The 20272-nt window shown below is 42.3% G+C and overlaps 2 protein-coding genes across 2 annotated transcripts; both read left to right on the top strand.

Annotated features, from left to right (window-relative positions):
* Positions 1-43: 43 nt before the first annotated feature.
* LOC6649046 (lysophosphatidylcholine acyltransferase) lies at positions 44-5022 on the top strand. The gene is made up of 9 exons (XM_002071706.4): positions 44-136; positions 330-541; positions 2560-2705; positions 2778-3263; positions 3334-3471; positions 3553-3829; positions 3912-4013; positions 4075-4216; positions 4333-5022. The coding sequence occupies exons 2-9, from the start codon at positions 356-358 to the stop codon at positions 4512-4514; spliced, it is 1659 nt and encodes a 552-aa protein (XP_002071742.1). The 5' UTR covers positions 44-136; positions 330-355; the 3' UTR covers positions 4515-5022.
* A 1332-nt stretch (positions 5023-6354) lies between these two features.
* Positions 6355-18775, top strand: LOC6649047 (cubilin homolog). Its single transcript, XM_002071707.4, has 12 exons — positions 6355-6493; positions 6556-6849; positions 6932-7115; positions 7180-7926; positions 7986-8741; positions 8806-9534; positions 9961-11685; positions 11744-11906; positions 11966-13018; positions 13099-17681; positions 17761-18436; positions 18495-18775. Exons 1-12 carry the CDS (start codon positions 6420-6422, stop codon positions 18749-18751), a joined length of 11241 nt encoding a protein of 3746 aa, XP_002071743.3. The 5' UTR covers positions 6355-6419; the 3' UTR covers positions 18752-18775.
* The last annotated feature ends 1497 nt before the right edge of the window (positions 18776-20272 follow it).

A 20272-nucleotide genomic window follows, 5' to 3' on the forward strand; every position in this document is an offset into this window, starting at 1 on the left:
AATGATTATATTCGATAGTTTTTGTTATTTCTATCGTTCGGTAGCGGGTCGCGGGGGCGGAAACGGTAAAAATCGGCAGAATTGAAGGTTTATATATTTGTGTGGATAAAGTAAACAAGAAATCACGTTAAGAAGCGTAAGTGTAGGGTGGCGTCTATATGCTATATATATATATATGTATATACATACATATAAGTAGATAGACAATCATGTATATATTAAGTGTGTTTTGATATTTGAATTTGCGAAAATACCAAATATAATGAAAATAAAATGATGCCTCTCCATCACAAAAAAAGAAGTGCGTAATTTGTGGGCTAAATTTGCAGGGTTGGACCATTCGGCACGGTGTGCAATGACCAGACAACGTGATGATATGGTGATGACTGAAGACATCATGGTGAACACAGACCACAAAAGAAGTGGTAGCAATCTAAGTAAACGGGACTCCATCGAGGATTCATGGTCGTCCAAAGGATATAGTTATATTAATCCATTTGTGCATCGCATTGAGATTGACAGTCAGATTGAATTGGCCAAGGTGAGTGCTTTGTTGTTATTATTTATGCCATTACCGTTACCTTCAGTGTGTGTGTTGGTGTGTGAACGTGTTTGTTGGATGATGTTCCATTTGCCATTTCCGTTTTACGTTTCATTCATGCAAATCAATTTTTCAGACACATGTGTGTGTGTGTGTCGGAAGATGTTACACAGAAGAAGAAGAAGAAGGCGAAAAAGTGGTTCTAGCGCCGGCAGAGTTAGATCAACTTATGTATATGTACATATATTTCTCTGTATTTGTATGTGTGTGTATGTAGTTTGCATATTTTATTGGTTAAACCCCTTCTCTGTTGCCTCCCGATTTCCTCTGTTCCTCCCTCACTTGACATGCATTACATTAATCAATGGATGTGCTTTTTCTCCTTTTGCCACTTTCGAACCGTTTTTCTTTTCTCTTTTTTAGTTTTAGTTTTGTTGTTGTTGTTTTTTATCGCCTCTCAATGTCAACGTCGCCTCTTGCGACGTCATCAAGAATCGTATGATTTTCTTGTTCTTACCTTTCTTCCTTCTCCCGCCCCTCATTCTGCCGCCCGCTGAGGTCTTTGTGTGCTGGCCTCCTCTTCTTGTTGTTACTACTACATTGCCGGTTCTCGCCTGTTCTGGCATTTTGTTGCTGCTGTTGTTGCTTTTTTTTTTGCAGTTAGGCGCCAAACTGAATGTGGGTATACCTTCTTTTCGCCCCATGGGTTCATCATATTCCAAAGTGCATTCCTGTTTTATTTTTATTGAGTTTTTGTTAGTATTTTTTATTGCTTTTTAAACGTCTCATTTTTTTTTTTTTTTTTTTGATAATAATCATATTGGCACGTTTCACCATATGTTTTTAATGCGAGGAGGGAGAGGGCAAAAATAATCAAAAAAAAAACAGCTGAACCCAGTCAGTCGTTTGATCTAATAGCCTAGCCAGCCGCATTGAGGTTAATTGCCCGCTATATAATCACCGAGATTTTTTATGGCCCACAATTAGTCAAAATTTCTATTAGCCCAAGCCCCCCTCGCCCATAGTATAGTTAGACAATAAGCATATAGAGTTCAATATCGTACGACATTGACTCATAGATTTTATACACTCATGTTTCAACTTTGAATATTTTGGTGATAGAACGATTTGCCCTCGTATCATTATCAATTCTAATGTTATTAGGTCATGTTTGAAAAGTAAAAGTCAATTGACATGATTATTCAATTTAAATTTGTTATAATATATTTAAATGTACATACGTTCACTTGTAGTATCAGTTTTTAGAAATGATGACTGATCTTTTGAGATGACGCATTGTTGACTTGTTGTAGTAACTGCGCCAATTCGCATTACAAATAAATTGTAATAAAATTCTTCACAGAAATAGAAAACATCTGCATATGTACATACATTAAGTACGACGATACGATAATGATGATGACTAATTGAACACACACAAGATGACGAGTGACCCACTAATCGCAGCTGATTGATCGGATGATCATACGGAAACCCGTTTCTGAACGATCTAAGGTCAAGGCACTGCCATTGGCATTAACTTTAAAACAAAACGTCTTTTTCTTCCGTTTGCTTGCCAAAAAAAAAAAAAAAAACAACAACATCAACAAAAATGTTTTGCCAAAAAAAGTAAACATACTTGTATCCAAATAAGCAAACGACGACGAGGGTTAATCAAAAAGTTACTCCACCAGACTTGGGGCAGGTTCGTTTGTTTATTTTGTGTTCACACATTTTTCGTAGAGGGCCACTAAAGCAGTACATACAAATACAAATGTGTGAAAAACTGATTAAAGGTGTTTGCCATATCAAATATTATGCAATCTTAGTCGTCAATCAAGTACTTTGAACTTTTGATTAGTTACCACGTACTTATGCCCAATAATCCGCTCTCTCCCTCTCTCTCTCTTTTACGTCCTAGTCGTAAATTGTTTGTTGATAACTTTTGGGGCAACCCTCTGGGACCAAACAATTAATTTGTTTAACGCTTTATTTTTATTTGTATGACTTAATTACAGGTTTATGTGCTTACCGTTTTGTTGCTACCCATTCGTGTGGTGGGCTGCGTTTTATCATTACTCTCGGCCTGGATGTTTGCCTGCATCGGTCTATATGGGTTAACTTTGGATGATCTCAAGCAGAAACCGTTAACAGGATGGCGAAAGTAATTCAATCAGTTGATCAAACCTTCACAGTATACTAATCACTCTCTAATCCTTCTCTCTCCCCTTTATAGACAAGTTCAATATTTGGCTGCGCGTGCTATGCGCATGGTATATACCGCAGGATCATTTCATTATATTAACATGAAGGGCACTCCGGCTACATCAAGGGAAGCGCCTATTCTGGTAGTGGCACCGCATTCCTCTTATGTGGATTCCATTCTTGTTGTGGCCAGTCATCCGCCATCGATAGTGGCCAAGCGAGAAACATCGGACATTCCTCTATTGGGACGTATCATTAACTATGCCCAACCCATTTATGTGCAGCGTGAAGATCCCAATTCCAGACAGAATACGATACGCGATATTGTGGAACGAGCACGTTCCACTGACGATTGGCCCCAAGTTGTTATATTTGCCGAGGGTACATGTACGAACCGCACGGCTCTTATTAAATTCAAACCGGGAGCATTTTATCCCGGAGTCCCAGTGCAACCGGTATTGCTTAGATATCCAAATAAATTTGACACCTTCACCTGGACCTGGGATGGACCAGGAGTGTAAGTTGAAAATGCATTAATTTATTCAGATACATTTGTCTGAATCTTAATATCCCCATTTTTTCTTTAGATTACGCCTGCTCTGGCTGACTATGACGCAATTCTATAATCGGTGTGAAATCGAATATTTGCCAGTATACAAACCATCTGCTGCTGAGAAGGCCGACGCCAATCTGTATGCCCAGAATGTGCGAGAAGTGATGGCCAAGTAAGATGCGATTTGCGATCTCAGCAACTGTTGCCTCATTTGCCTCATTTCCCTCATTATTTTCTCATCTGTTTTCGGCAGCGCCCTGGGTGTTCCCACTTCCGATTATTCGTTTGAAGATGTCATTGTAATGAGTCGTGCGCGGGATATGAAAATACCATTTCCTGGCGATATTGTCGAAATTGAACGTACACTCGACCAGTTGGGTATACTAGAGAGCAAGCGGGATGGTCAACTATGTGAAAAGTATTTGAATCTTAGTAATACAGATAAATTGGATATTATAACGTTTGCCGAATTGCTGCAAGTTGATTTGAAAGATCAAAATTTACACAAATTATTCGCTCTACTTGATCACGTATGTTTTTGTATATATCTCTCTCTCTCTCTCTCTCTCGTTCTATTCTATACAAATATATAATGCTTCTCTTTCTCTTTAGCGCGGCAAAGGCACAGTAAGCCTAAAAAGTTTTCTACTCTGTTCGCTATTTTGCAAATTGAAAAACTCAGACATTATAACATTTTTACGAGCTTTGGTTAATGTAAGTTATGCCAGAATGTCATCTCATTGGACGGTTAAATTTATCTTAGTAATCTTTGCAGATCTATAGTGAGTCTAGTCAACGCATTGACAGGGACAGCTTTACGCGTCTATTGCGGCATGCTGGCGGCAAGCTGAACGAACAAAGTGCCCAATTATTGTTCTATAAACTAGATACAGCCAACTTGGGTCATGTTTCCTTTGGTAAGCAAGAATCCTAAAACAATCCAAAGAACGTTCCAATGATCAGCATTTCTTTAACATACCTTAATTATTCAAAATTTTTTGGTTTTTGTCCTTTTTATTGTTACCAACTTTAGAAAACTTTGCCGATTATACAGAAAAGCTGCCAAATTACAAATTTCTGTACCACAAATCGGAGCACATAAGGAGGTCGAAAGTATTATCCACTACAGCAACAACCACGCCCCCTCCCACGTCAACGGCCGCAGCCACGGCCAAATCAATGCCCACGTCGATGCCAAGGCCTCTAATTAATTAAATGATTGGCTAACGTAAGGCTAAGAAGCTCTTTTTTGGTTATTTTCTTAATTCGATATATGTATACATATTTTTTTAGTTTATCTTCTATTTTTTTTTTACTATATTTCAAAAGCAATAAGCAGAAAAGTTCAATTGTAAACTATATAGATTTAATAATAATTTATTTATTCGTGTACGTGTCCAGGAGCCGATTGTAATTGTAAATGATGAATGAACATCAGAAGAATATTAATGCTTGCTATGATTTTTTATATATATTAATTTATAACTTAAAGCTCTTTTTTTTTTTAACTCAAGTCATTTCATCTTTGTGATTCTTATTATATGTACCATACACATATATAGTTATATTTATACACATATATATTAATTTATATACAAATCAGAAGAAAAGAAAACAAAAACGGAACTTAACCATATACATATTGTAATATTCGTAGGATGGTTCCAACTCAAGCCAAAATTTCTCCTTCTTACAATAACAAAAACACATAGCAAAAAATGTACTGCGATCTTAGCTGATCTATAATTTTCTTAACCCATCTCAAACTTAACCACCAAAGCACTATTTATCTATAAGCTCTGCGATCGTAAAGATCGTCACTCTCACCATTCTTTTAAACTTCAGTTTCCTATAGTTCCTAGATACGAAAACAAAAAAAACAAAAAAAGAAACCAGGCATTTTGTAAAACTTATACACCCAAACCAAAAACGAAATGAAATCTAAGGAAACTTTAGACTTAACTACCAGTTCAGCTCGTACTTAAAAGAATCCAATTAATAAGATCGGCATACCGAAATCTATACCTATACTCTTGCAATTCTTCGATTTGAAATCCCAGTAAGAAACAAATTGTATGGACTAGAATGATCATTCCTATGTCGGGTATAAGTGCTTCGATTTTAACTGATTTCGATTAAATAGATTCTATTTCTGGCAAGAAACCGAGGTGACATCTCTTGACCACATAAACAAACATATATATATATACATACATATGTATGTAGATATATGTCGATTGCTATTATTCAATAGGAATTTATATGCCTAAGCTTCCTTTCGCAAGGGTATAACATTAATGATATGTAAACATAATTATTATGAAACACTTTTGGCACTTAGACACTTATACATGTAATCAATCACACACACACACACACACACACACCCCCAAAACACATGCACTCTCTCCCACACCCACCAAAAAAGGGGTAATCTGTTAATAGAAAAGATCTTCGGTAGAGCCGAGGCTTTAAAAAAAAAAAAAAACCAAAACAAACTTATTTGCTCTTTTGAAGGGTTTTATGCAAAAATAATGGATATTATAGTTATATAGTATGTATGTATAAAACGATCATCAAAGTTTCTTTTTGAAAGATCCCCTCTCAAACGGGGATCTACATTTAAAAAACAAAAACCATACCCCAAAAATAGTTTTACACTTGAACTTAAAAATAAGATAAATCCAATTTATTATATTTATGTATGTATGTATATGTATTGCAACAGAAAAAAAAAACAATATTAGATTAAGAACAGAAACAGATAATTATAATTTATGTATGTATTTGTGTGAGCCTAACAATTGAAAGAAATTCTGCTCAAAAATATATTTACATATACATATGTATGTATGTAACTGCATGTATACGTATATATATGTACATGCATATGTGTGTGTGTGAGAGTTTTAAATGCTCTTCCTCTTATTGTGGTTTTTGGGCAAGGGGCGTATTTTAAAAGATACGCCCCGTAAGCGATCTGCGAGGCAATCATCCCGGCGGTCACTACAGTCGCCCTGAGGCGGATTCGGTGTAAAGATCGTTCTTTTTTTTGCTTTCTTTGATTTGTTCATTCTGAATGTGAGTTATTTAAGTGAAAATTGGGTGAAAGTGAACGCAATGTGGTTAAAGCTGGGCGGGATTGCCCTTATCCTGGCCCTTATTGCCGAATCAGTGGAGAGTTTTGTCAATGCGTAAGTCGGGAATGAAAGGCGACTGATCTGTGTGTGTAATAAAATCCTTTTTTGAATGGCAGCCCCAAAATCATCAGCAAAGATGGTAACTTGATATTCGAATCGGGTGCCAATCGGAATATTAGTTTTCGTTTGAGTGGCACCTCCCGTTTTCTGATCAACGAGGAGTACGATGTCCTTGAGCTCTTGTTGGCTACGGCTAGTGGCAAAAAGGGCCCAAACGACGATAAAGAGAATTGGGATGCCAACAATGATTTCGCCGATTTACGTGATCTGGCCAGTCAATTGCAGACATTTAAGAGTTCTGTCTTTGGTGCCAAGGGATTGAGATCAAAGGTCCAAGAATTACAGAACAGGTGAACTGAACACCCATTTGGACATACATATTTACATATATAAGGGATAAAACATACATACATATATGAACCATTTTCATAGAACAAGGACTTCTAAAAATGAGATGAACCGGATACGTGAACGTCTGACCATTGTGGAGAACAAGGTGACAGTCCTCAAGTCCCAACTATCGTTGGACAGCTGTCGGAGTGGACCCTGTCAGAATGGTGGCAAGTGTTACAATACCTTCAATGGTTATCGCTGCCAATGTCGCTCCACATTCGAGGTATGTAAAGGAAAAGGGGGGGCGTATTTGTTCGTTTGTAATCTCTTGGATGGACCTTTGGCAGGGGATTAACTGTGAGAGTGATGTCAATGAGTGCGCCCTGTATGATGGCAGTGATCTGGGCTGCCAGAATGGAGCTCAGTGTGTGAATCAATTCGGTTCGTTCAGTTGCCTGTGTGCGGCCGGTTGGCACGGGATACACTGCACCCAACGTAAGGGTGACTGCCTGCAGTCTAGCTCCTGGGAATTATGCGGACATGGCAGTTGTGTGCCCAGCAACGATGAGCTGGGCTATCGTTGCCTCTGCGATCAGGGCTGGAAGAGTAATGGCCTGAGTCCAGCATGTACCGAAGATGTGGACGAGTGCAGTGAATCGGCCGCCCATACGCCCTGCTCCACGAAGTGCATCAATTTGCCGGGCAGTTTCACTTGCGGCCCCTGTCCAGCAGGTCTCACCGGTAATGGAGTCAGTTGCCGAGATCTGGATGAGTGTGCCGTGAACAATGGTGGCTGCAGCCTGAGTCCAAAAGTGGATTGCATCAATACATATGGCTCGAATCATTGCGGTGCCTGTCCGGTGGGCTGGATGGGGGACGGACGCACTTGCGTGAGAGATCCTCGACAAGGTTCTGCCATTGGCAGCATAACCAGCTGCTCCCGCAATACCAATCTTTGCCATCCGCGTGCCACTTGTGCCGAGATCTCAAACACGGTGGTTTGCAGTTGTCCGGCGGGTATGATAGGTTCGGGCTTTGGTCCGAATGGTTGCATCACCGGCACAGCCAACAATTGCGATGGCCTGCCCTGTCTGGTGAGTGTTTTTTCCAGTTCCATTTGAGTCATTGAGGTAATTTCGTTGCATCGTTGTAGAACGGTGGCACTTGTCTGGACGCGGGTATGTCCAATTTCACTTGCCTGTGTCCACGGGGATATCGTCTGCCGATTTGTGAACCGCTGCCCAATCCCTGTACCAGCCAACCCTGTCACAATGGCGGACGCTGTTCACCCACACCAAGCACCAGCGATGGCTTCGTCTGTCAGTGTATGCCCGGCTACAGGGATCGCTTGTGTTCCACCCGTTTCAGCAGTTGCAATGAAATGTTAACTGCCCCCAGTGGCAGTCTACGCTATCCGCCGAATGGTCAGAGCTATAATTTGAATATCCAGTGCGCCTGGGTCATACGGACGAATCAATCGCTGGTCGTGAATGTTACATTCAATAGTTTCGATATAGAGGACTCGACTGAATGCCGCTTCGACTGGCTGCAGATTAATGATGGACGGTCGGCCAGTGACCAGATAATTGGACGCTATTGCGGTCATCGTTTGCCAAATGGCGGCAATATCATCTCATCGGGTCATCAGTTGTATATGTGGTTTCATTCCGATAATTCGACATCCCACAAGGGCTTTGATCTCACCTGGCAGTCCATTCAGCCGCAATGTGGTGGCCGTTTCGAGTTCGACACGCATGGAACATTGGCCTCGCCCGGTTCGCCGGGTAACTATCCAAGGAATCGAAACTGCCAATGGCATTTGGTGGCCTCGAGTAGCAAACGAATCAAACTGACATTCTTTAGTCTTCAATTGGAGCAGCATGCGAATTGTAATTTCGATTATGTCGAGGTGGGTTTGTTTGGAATGATTCTGTCGAGTGTTTGAGTGATTTATGGGTTTCTTCAATTCACAGATTCGGGATGGGGTCTCGGGACGTCAATTGCACAAGTTCTGCAGCAGTGCAGAACCGGCTCCACCGCCTCTACTCTTGGCCACTCATGAGGCCATTATTGATTTCCATTCGGATGGGAATGGCACTGACACTGGCTTCCAATTGCACTATTCAGCCGAGGAACGAATTCCCGGATGCGGTGGCGTCTATACCTCTAAAGAGGGCATCATCAAATCACCAATGGCCATCGATCCTGGTAATGGAGATGGAAGCATATCATGTGAATATGAAATACGCATGGCCGTGGGCGAATCGATATCCATTGAGTTTACCAAATTTGACATGGGCCCAGCAAACTGCCTGGAACTGTACGATGTCACGGATGATTCCACAAATCTTTTCCAGGCCAGTCATTGTGGTGAATCTGGTCTGCAGTTGCCGCCTTCGTTTAACTCCATGTACAATCGAGTGCTGATCAAATATTTGGCTACTGGCCAGGGATCGAGTAGTTTCGAGTTGAGCTATCGCATGTCCTGCTCCTATGCGTATGACAGTCCCACAGGCACCATAGTCTCTCCCGGTTATCCCAATTTAACGAACAGCGAGAAAATCTGCACCTATAAGATAACATTGCCACCCAATATGGTGATAGCCTTGACTCGAATTGATTTTCAGCTGGAGGATAGTTCGCTGACTACTGATGACTACACGGTTGACCAGGCTGAGTCCTGTGGCGATACTGATCTGAAGGTAAATATACATATACACATACATACATATACCATTGCAAAGAAAAGTTTCTCTACACAAGCTTATTTTGTTTTTGAATGAACATCTTGAGTGATTTCAAAGGCTTTTTCAGAAATTTTTCAAAAAGACTTTAACTTAGACAAATTTTTTGATCGTTTCAAAAGTTTATGTAATCATATTATTGTCAATTTTTATATGTTTAAATGACATAGAAATTGGATTTTTAAACGAATCTGTCTAACAAATGGCACCCTAAAAGTATGCCACAAAATGTGTTATTAATTTAAAATTTCCTTGATCATCGCCAGATTAAAAAACTTTTTCTTGCTAACTTTCGGATGCCATTCAGAACTTTTGGTTTATTCATGGTGGTCCTTGCCACTTGACGATAACATATTCCCCTTTCCATTTTCCCCTCTCTTTTAGATTAATGATGGATTAAATCAGAATATTCTTGGGCCATTCTGTAGCCATTCACCTCCTGAAGAGGAAATTCTAAGCCAATCGAATATGATGATCCTTATTTTAAATACCGAGACGAGCAGCAGTGGTCGTGGCTTTAAATTTAACTATCGTTCGGTGCCAATTGGTACTGGCAAATGCGGTGGCATTCATACCAAAGAGGGCCAGAATATACGCCTACCCACCGGAGAGGGAAATAAATATGCCAACAATCAAATCTGCACTTGGGTGATTGTCGCGCCAGCAAAGAAGGGCATTATGTTGCATTGGAACTATTTACAATTGGAGAGCCTCACAGATTGCTCGGCCGACTATGTGGAAGTGTACAGTGGCCTTCGCACCGACGACAATAGCAAAAGTTTGGGTCGGTATTGCTCGATTTTACACGCACCATCCGATATGGTGGTACATGACCGGCATGTGACTATCAGATTTGTATCGGATTACAGTGACACTTATGAGGGCTTCGAGTTATCGTATCGCTTTGTGGAGTTGCAATCCTGCGGTGGACACATAAACGGCATAGAGGGTGTCCTTACATCACCTGAATACCCAATGAATTATTCATCCGATTTGGATTGTCATTGGCATTTGACATCGCCAAGAATGACGCGAATGGCATTGCAATTAGATATGCTGGATCTGGAGGTGTCCAAAGATTGTAGTCACGATTTCATTGAAATACGAAATGGTGGCTACAATACCTCATCGTTAATTGGAACATTTTGTGGACAAGATTTTCCCCGTATTCTGCCTGGTTTCACAAATGAAATGTATATTCGTTTCCATTCGGATGCCTCTGTCAGTGGGCGCGGTTTCCGGTTGCACTGGCGTGTCCACTCCATTGGTTGTGGTGGCAGAGTCCCGGGCAACAAGGGTGTCATTACCTCACCATCCTATCCAGAACCATATATGCACAATGTCGACTGTGAGTGGGAATTGCAGGTACATCAGGGCTCTGCCATCGATATCACATTCGAGGATATGGATATAGAGGATCTGTTGAATTGTAATTACGACTATATTAACATCTATAGCGATCGGCGAATGCAGCCACTGAGATCTGTATGTAGTCTGCCCAATGAACGGAGTCGTCACATGTTCATTGATTCGAGTGTGGCCACCGTTGCCTTCCATTCGGATTCTAGTAATACGGGTCGTGGTTTCCGTCTATCGTTCAATGCCAATTGTCTTCGCAATCTGACCAACCTATACGGCACAGTTGAGAGTCTCAATTACTTGGAACCACTTCTCAACGCGGATCACACCAATTGTAATTGGACAATACAAGCTCCGCGAGGGAATCACATACGTTTGGAGTTCTCGCATTTCGAGCAACTTCCTGAATTGCTACCCACAGAATTGTCCGGTGGTGTCTATCTGATTGATCAGGGTAAAACAATGAAAATTATGGAACCAGGAATGATCCATAATGCCACAGGCAATGTTTTGTCCATTCTACACAACTCGAGTAATGTTAATTTCCAACTGGAATATCGCATCGATGGCTGCCTTGGCGAATTCCGTGAGTCTAGCGGTAGCTTCTCATCACCCAACTATCCAAACATGTATCCCAATAATCTGGAATGCTATTGGGTAATACATGTAGAAATGGGACAAGCTATTGAACTGACTATAGATCATTTGGATCTCGAGGAGAGTACCAATTGCACCAAGGATGCCCTAATAGTAAGTGAAAGCGTTTGCCCTTTTGGTTGCATATTTTTAATGGGGTTTTTCGTTCCAGATTTCTAATCATCCGACAGAGTCCTCTACACATGAACGGCATTGTGGAGTTACGCCCCAATTGGTGATCACCAGTGTTGGCCATAAGCTGCATGTGCGTTTCACTAGTGACGATTCGCACAATGGGCTGGGCTTCCGAGCGACCTATCGAGCTGTGAAAGCAAGTGAGTCTAACCGCCGGAATCCTTAATCCTTCAATCAATTCAATTTGTTTTCATTGTAGCTTGTGGCGGTAAGCTGACTGCCAGAAATGGGGTCATTGAATCCCCCAACTATCCAAAGAATTATCCGGCTGGTTCCCATTGTGAGTGGCTTTTGGAAGTATCGTTGCATCATCAAATCATTTTCGATATGCAAGATATGGTCTTGGAAGAGGGTTACGATTGTAGTTGGGATTACTTGGAGGCATTTGATATGTCACCCGGTGATGGCCTCGATGATACAGAAGGCGATCGCATTTTCAAAGTGTGTGACGGCTGGAGCAATGCCAGAAATCGTTCCACTTCCAATACAGCCTTATTACGGTTCGTTAGCGATGATTCGGGTTCGCGTAGAGGTTTCCGTCTCCATTTCCGTGAGTCATGCGGTCAGACGGTGGATGTCGATGAAACGGATTTCGATTATCTTATGATGCAAAGACAGGCGGCCCGCAACGAGTCTTGTGTTTGGGTACTGAGAGCCACTGATCCCGGCAAACATATTATCTTTACACCAACTGAGATCCTACTCCATCCGGAGGCGTCGCAAATGTATCCAAGCGAGGGCGATTGCATGCCGTATGGTATTCAAATATACGATGGCGTCGAGCCAAAGGGAACACCACGTACACGCTTCTGTCATTCCCATCCACCGGCCATCATCTCGAATGGACGGGCATTGACAATTAAAGTGCCTTTAAATGTGGTTGCCGTATTCGACGGCCACTACATGACAATGGACACGGCCTGTGGTAGCCTTTATACGGCATTGTCTGGACGTTTCACTACCCCATACTATCCAAACAGCTATCCGACAAATATAGAATGCACATGGGTAATACAGGCCATTTCGGGTAACTCTTTGTCACTGACATTCGAATCAATGGATCTGGAGCAATCGGATGGTTGTAATAATGACTATGTCGAAGTACGGGAGGAGAGTGCGACAGGTCAGTTGATTGGTGTATATTGTGGCAATCAGGTGCCAAATGTCTTAAGAGTCAAGGGATCCATATGGCTGAAATTCAAAAGCGATAACGATGTGGTTGGTGAAGGCTTCATGGCCTCCTATAACTATGGTAAGCAATGGATATACGCAAAATGAGATATGTATGTATGTATGTCCGAGTCAAAACACTATCTTTCTTTCATTCCCTAGAATACCACAATGAGATCAATGGAACAGAGGGCGTTATTGAATCACCAAATTATCCGGCTAAATTCGTATCCAATCAAGTCTATAGCTGGCGTGTGACAGTGGACAAGGAATATGTCATTGTAATTAACGTTCATCACATAAGAGATGTGGATCATTCAGAGCTCAATTTCTATGATGGCTATTCGGACATTGGGTCCAAGCTGGAACATCTGCCTGGCCAGCCACTGACATCGAGCACGAATGTGGTGTACTTCACCACGACGCGGGGTCCCTTCGAATTGTCGTGGCAACGGTTGTCCAAGGAATCATTGCGATCCAATCGCACAGCGGAGGAACAGAGCCGGACATGTGGCAATCAATTGGTCAATATTAATCGGACTGTCATCAGTTTCAATTCGCCAGGCTATCCCAGTGGATATGCCACGAATTTACAATGCTCTTGGAATCTGATTGCCTCCAATCCGGCAATGCATTCCGTACTTCAGCTAATCACTGTCGACTTGGAGCAGATCGGTGATCCAGATGATTGCAATATTGATTATCTGCGGATCTCGTCCAGCGGAGATATGCAAAATTGGCGAGAATTGGCCAGGATTTGTTCGAAACCGAATGATACCAATCGCATGTATCATGGTCAGCCTTATCTCAAGTTGGAGTTCATCACGGATGCCAGTGTCAATCGTACGGGCTTTTCCAGCCTGATAAAAACGGCCTGCGGCTCCGATTTGTCCGACTCGCGCGGTTTTGTCAACATAACCCAGCTGAGTGGCTTGGTTTCGATGTTGGAGCAAGATTGTGTCTGGACATTGCGTGTACGTCAGGGTAGACGCATTCGAATCACCTTCCCGGACTCTCAATTGCAAGATCCGAATACCATAATTGGTGATGCCTCATCCGATTTGCAATTATGCCGAAATTATTTCATGATTCGCAATGGTTTTGCCGAAGATTCGCCATTCCTGGGGCGTGGCAAGTACTGTAATAATGGTATAACCGATATATTGGAGACAACTTCGAATAGAGCATACATTAAATTCCATCGCATGGGCTTCCCGCGTTTCCGGGCCTCCTTCCGTTATGAGGAATTATCGTCGGCATGCTCGAGACACATTATCCTGGACATGGAAACACAAGCGCAGGTGATTAACTCACCCAACTATCCCAATTTGCCGCATCCCCATTCCGAATGCGTGTGGACAATAACTGTGCCATCACATCATCGCATTTCCCTGGAATTCACTGGCAAATTCGAGTTAGCACCGCCCGAGAGTCCGGACAACTGCCAGCGGGAATATATCCAACTGAACGATGGCAGCACTGAGCTGAGGCCGCAGCTGGGACGTTTCTGTGGATCACAAACACCAGATACCATCTATTCATCGGGCAATCAGATGAGAATCAAATTCTATACGGATGTGGCAGAGCCTCATCAAGGTTTTAAGGCCACTGTGAAAATTGCCCGATGCGGTGGCTCCTATTACAGTAGCCAGGGTATCATTAATTCACCAACGGCCGAAGAACTGTCTCGGGCCAGTGAGGTGTTCCCCATCAATGAGTGTGTGTACACCATCGAGATGGAGAAGGGCAATACCATTCAATTGATATTCGATACAATGAACTTCCCGATATCGGATAATTGCACAACCGATGCTCATTTGCAGCTGGAGGAGATCGAGGCATTTGGTGAGGAGGGCACCGAAGAGAGGGAAAGCGATCGTTTGCACATTTGCGGCACTGCGAGCAGACAATTCACCGTAGAGACGAATAAGATAATCATACGTCTCGTTGTACCGCAAAAAGTTTCAATACCAAAAAATGTTGGCTTCCAATTAACCTATAAGACGGTGGGATCCCGTTGCGGTAGTAAGATACGAGCCCAACAAGGAATTCTCCAAACGCCTGGCTATCCGCTGGGTGTCATCAAGCCCAGCCATTGTGTTTGGAGCTTGGAGGTAGCCAAGGGTCAACGCATCAAAGTGCAAATTCTCGATTTTGATACGGGCGGTGGCCGAAATGGTACCATTAGTAGCTCATTCCGTGGTCGTCTAATGTTCGCCAACGATCATAAGATGCAATCCGTGTTGGGAAGATATACAGAGAATCCACCGGCTGAAATCATTTCGGCCGACAACACAATGGGCATAGATGCCTTCCTATTGCCCTTCACTCGACATCGGGGATTCAAGTTACGATTCAGTGCCTATGGCCAGAGCGAATGCGGTGGTCAAACTGATGTCGAAGCTGGTGGCAATCTCTCATTCGATCGTACCAATGCCTCGAGTCTAGTGTACTGTAATTATTATATGACGCCACCGGTGAATACGACCTTGGTGCTTCAGGTGAAGGAATACAATTCCACAAACAATCCAATGATGCGGAATACATACATTTGTGCGGAATCCTCACCGCTGAAGCTAATGCGAATGCGACAATCGGAAGTCCTTATACCCAAACTGCTTTGCGATCCGAATGTAGTCTATCCGTTGACTGTCCGCCTGCCGTTCCCCATGCAGGTGACCGTTTCGGGCAATACTCGCAATCGCATGACCCGCTTGGCCTTCGACTATAGGCTGATGCATTGTGGCGGCGTTATTCCCTTGGATCCTGGCGATAATCTAACCATTAAAGAGCCACAAATTGTTAGCGACTCGGCGGTGGATTGTGCATGGTCAATTGGACCCGATGGGCTGATCAGCGATGCCGATTCAGCGGATGTCCAGCTGGAGGTGTCGTTGAGCACACAATTGGCATTGGATTGCGAGAAGGAGTACCTTTTAGTGCGCAGTGGACCCGATCAGAATTCACCGCTTTATGGAAAGTATTGTGGTCAAGCCACCGAAGCGAATATTGTGGTGGAACGTGGCCTGTTTTTCGAATATCACTCACCGCACTCCAATCCCAATACCACGTTCAATGTGACCGTTAAATATGGCTCCGGTTGCGGTGGACACCTACAATATCCATATCGGCAGATCGATTTCAATGAGCAGTACAAAAACAATGTGGAATGCATCTGGGAACTGGAATCGGAAGTGGGCTTTCACATTGGTTTATTGTTCGACGGTCGTTTCTATATCGAGGATAGCAAGAATTGCTCTAAAGACTATCTGCTCGTCCAGCAGCGGGATGATCAGGATGCCAACAACACTGGGAATTGGACAACTCTGGCTAAGATATGTGGCCGTAGCCCACCTAAATCCATTAACACCACATCATCGGCCATGCGTCTGATCTTTCGATCCGATGGCGACGTCTTGGGCGATGGTTTCGTTGCCAAATTCGAAAGGAATTGCGGTGGCATCATTTATGTGGATAGTGAAATGAAATATTTAACCAGTCCCGGTTTTCCCTTACGCTATGAGACTAATCTCAACTGCAACTGGACCCTTGTGCCGCGAGAGGAGAATGCTCCGGGTGTATGGGTCAGTTTTATAACTTTCGACTTGGAGCAGGCGCCCACAAGTGTCTGTCTATTTGATAATCTCACTGTGATTACACGAGATGAGTCCGAGAGCAGCGAAGCCATCATTTGTGGTGTCAAGCAGAAGCATGAATATCGCGCCAAGAAATCCATTTCACTTATCCTACGCACCGATAATTCGTTCTCGGGTCGTGGCTTCCGACTCGCTCATAGTACCCAACTCTGTGGTGGTGTCGTGAATCGTACATCCATCATTGAATCGCCACGCCAGCACACGGACAACACTTTCCCGCCCAATAGTAATTGCTATTGGAATCTAACTGCACCCGAGGGCAAGAAGTTTATCATTAAATTCGAAATGCTGGACTTTGAGTCGCAATCGTTATGCCAATACGATGGCGTGGACATCTATGCTGGACGCGTGCCTGATGAGAGGCAACGTCGTGGACGCTTCTGCGGACGCGCTATCAAGGATCTACCCATTCTCAGTATAGCCCAGAATCGGGCACTCATTCATAGCTATTCTGATGGTCGGGATCCATCGCGAGGATTCCGTGCCGCCATTCGCATCATTCCGAATTGTGATGAGCGCATTCTTGTGAATGATAGCCGCAGCTACAGCTACACGAAATACTACAATCCGAATGGCTACGATCCGAATCTCGATTGTCATATCGTGTTTGAGGCTCCTGCCGGTTATCAGATACGTTTGGAGTTCCGTAACTTCCATGTGCAGCAGGGCACCAGCGATTGTCCAAATGATTATGTAGAGCTGCGCGATGGAGCTGGTCCCTTTGCGGACTCAATTGGCAAATTCTGTGGCAATGATCTACCACCGACAATTAGCTCATCTCAGCATACAATATTCCTGCGATTCGTCACGGATGACTCAATTAATGATTCCGGTTTCGATTTGATTGCCACTGCAGAACGTAGTTCATGTGGCGAATCGTCAATTAGACTCTCTAGCAGTACGGGTGCGACACAGGCCACAATCAATTCTCCCAGCGAAGCGGGCAGACGTTCGGGACAAGTTGTAGTTTGTTATTGGAAGATTACGAGTGATAAGCCGGTGCATTTGATATTTGATCAATTTGATTTGGATCAATCGAATGTGAATGGTACTTGTGATGGGGACTACGTTAAATTATATAATAGTGAGGTAAGAACTTTTGTCGCAATCCTTCCTCTAAGCCCCTTGTAATTCTCAACTGGTTTGCCCTTGATCATTTACATTGCAGGACGCCAAGATGATCAGCGATGGCTATGGCAGTGAATTGGTATTTGATGGCCATGCGGCTGGTCAAAATTATTTGAATTTTGCCACCGAACATGTCTATTGTGGCAAAGTCAAGCCGGATATCTACTATGGCAACACGAATGCGGTCTATGTGAAATCCCGTTTCAATGCGACTGCATCCAAGACGGGTTTCCGACTTACCGCCATCGTGGAGACGGATTGTTCCCGTCACTTTGAGGGCCTCCAGGGACGCATCAAGTTCTCGGAAACAAATAACTGCGATATCCTCATCAAAGCGCCCACAAATCATACACTAAGTCTGTATTTCACAGACATTCTCATTTACGGATCTGACTGTAATGATGAGTATATTGAAATGTTTGACAATGCCAATCATTCATTGCATCGACACTGCTCCACCATGGACACGAAAACGAATCTTTTCACCCGCACAAATGAAGTGCGTGTACACCTAAGATCGGGGACATATCTGCTTAGCTTCGACATGACCTTCCTTGCTAGTCCCATTGAAGCGGAATCCGGTTGCGGCGGCCAGTTCTATAATACAGAGGGAATATTCGCTAATCCCTACTATCCGGAAAATGTTCGCAACAATTCCGATTGCCGATGGATAGTGCGAGTGCCTAGCAATAATCGGGTCCTACTAACATTTGAGGGTAAGCTCAGAGATTATGAGTGATCTCTAGTATTCTATTAATTCATTTCATTTTATAGACTTTAATCTGGGCTCAAAATCTACTTGCCATACGGACTTTTTGCAAATATTGGAAACAAATGAAGCCACCGGCGCAGAGACGGAAATGCGTCGATTCTGTGGCGAGGATCATCCTCGTGTATATAAGAGTAATCGCAGTCAATTGGTTATTAGATTCCACAAGAGTGTTAATTATGATGGCATCGGTTGGGTCATTAAATTCTCTGGAGTCTATGCCAACTATGAGATACCACGTTACTTATTATTAAATTATTAAATAATAATATTTATCAACTACCTACGCATTTGCATTAATAAATAACAAAAAAATAGAGTAAAAATTCCACAAAAAAAAAAAAAAGAAAAAAGAGAGCAAGACACAGACATATGTATGGAGAAAGGTATCCATCTACACATTGATGGCAAATATATGAATGAATTAAGTTAACAAATTTATTAAACCGATTCGTCACATTTGTATGAAGTGTGTTTAGGAAATATATATTTATACTACTTAATGCATAGCTTAGCCATAAATGTTTCTAAACTTGTTTTATATAACAGACATCATCATCATCATCATCTTGAAGGTGATTATGATGGTGCTGGGGCCCAGCCCAGTCCACTTGGTCACACAAGATTTTTCCCATTCCCATTAACATTTGGTGGTATGCTGACCTGTTTTTATGTTGCTGCTGCTTATGGTGGTCATCCATCGATTTGCAATCATATCATCTTTTATACACACACACACACACATAAGTACGTATGTGTGTAGATGGACCTGGGCCAACAATATTACTATTTGACACTCCAAGCACACAAACAAACGAGGTGATAAAATGCCAATCGCTTTTAATTTGCTTGCTGATGGCCTAAACCCGAACGATCTACCAAACCAACGATCCAAAACAGAAACCAGAAACGTGCGGGTAACGGGTCAGGTGTACTCCCGAGGCTATCTAGGGAAAGGGAAATGGTAATGAAAAGGGAAAGGGTGGCCAAAACATGCGCAACAGCGTGCGCATTAAATAATTTATACAAAAATGCACACAAAATTAACAAATTTGAAATTATGTTGCATGATATAATAATTCGACCGTTGCCGATGATGCTGCGATCGTTAGAGAGAAACCGAGAGAAAAATAGTGTGGGAGAGAGAGAGAGACAGAGACATTGAGATTGGCCCAATCGCCAAGATGTTTCTTATACCCTTATACAAAAAGGGTCCTATTCATTATTATTCTGCTAATAAGCTAAGACTATAAAAGTTTTTACTGAATCATTTTTGCTGTTTTATTATGCTATATCTACTTCAAATAGTTTTCGAAAGTCTCAAATGTGTATAAGGACTTTTTCACATTATGCAACTGTTCCAATTTCCAACTATATATCCAAAAACGATTTTCACTTCAAAATGCTCGATTTTCAACCACAATGGCCGATTTCCCCTACCAAGATTATAAGCTAAATCCACAATTGGCTACCAAAAGCATGGGCCACGATCGAACTAAGTCTATATAGAAGGTTTAGTTGGATCTCTTGGACTTCAAAATACTTTGGTAACTTTAAAATATATATTTTAAAGATTTGAATATGTATGAAAATCATTTAGTTAAAGGACACATTTTTTATGGTTTCCTGTCCGTAAAGCCGGAGAAACTTTTGAATAAGATCCTTAATTCTAAAGTAGAAATGCTCTAAAATTTGTATATAATATATTTTAATTATATGTAGCTAAATATGTAGTGAATTATTTAAAATCTTTATGTATGTAATAATTGCAGATATTATTGAT

The sequence above is a fragment of the Drosophila willistoni genome, assembly GCF_018902025.1.
Source record: "Drosophila willistoni isolate 14030-0811.24 chromosome XL unlocalized genomic scaffold, UCI_dwil_1.1 Seg141, whole genome shotgun sequence".
Lineage (NCBI taxonomy): Eukaryota > Metazoa > Arthropoda > Insecta > Diptera > Drosophilidae > Drosophila > Drosophila willistoni.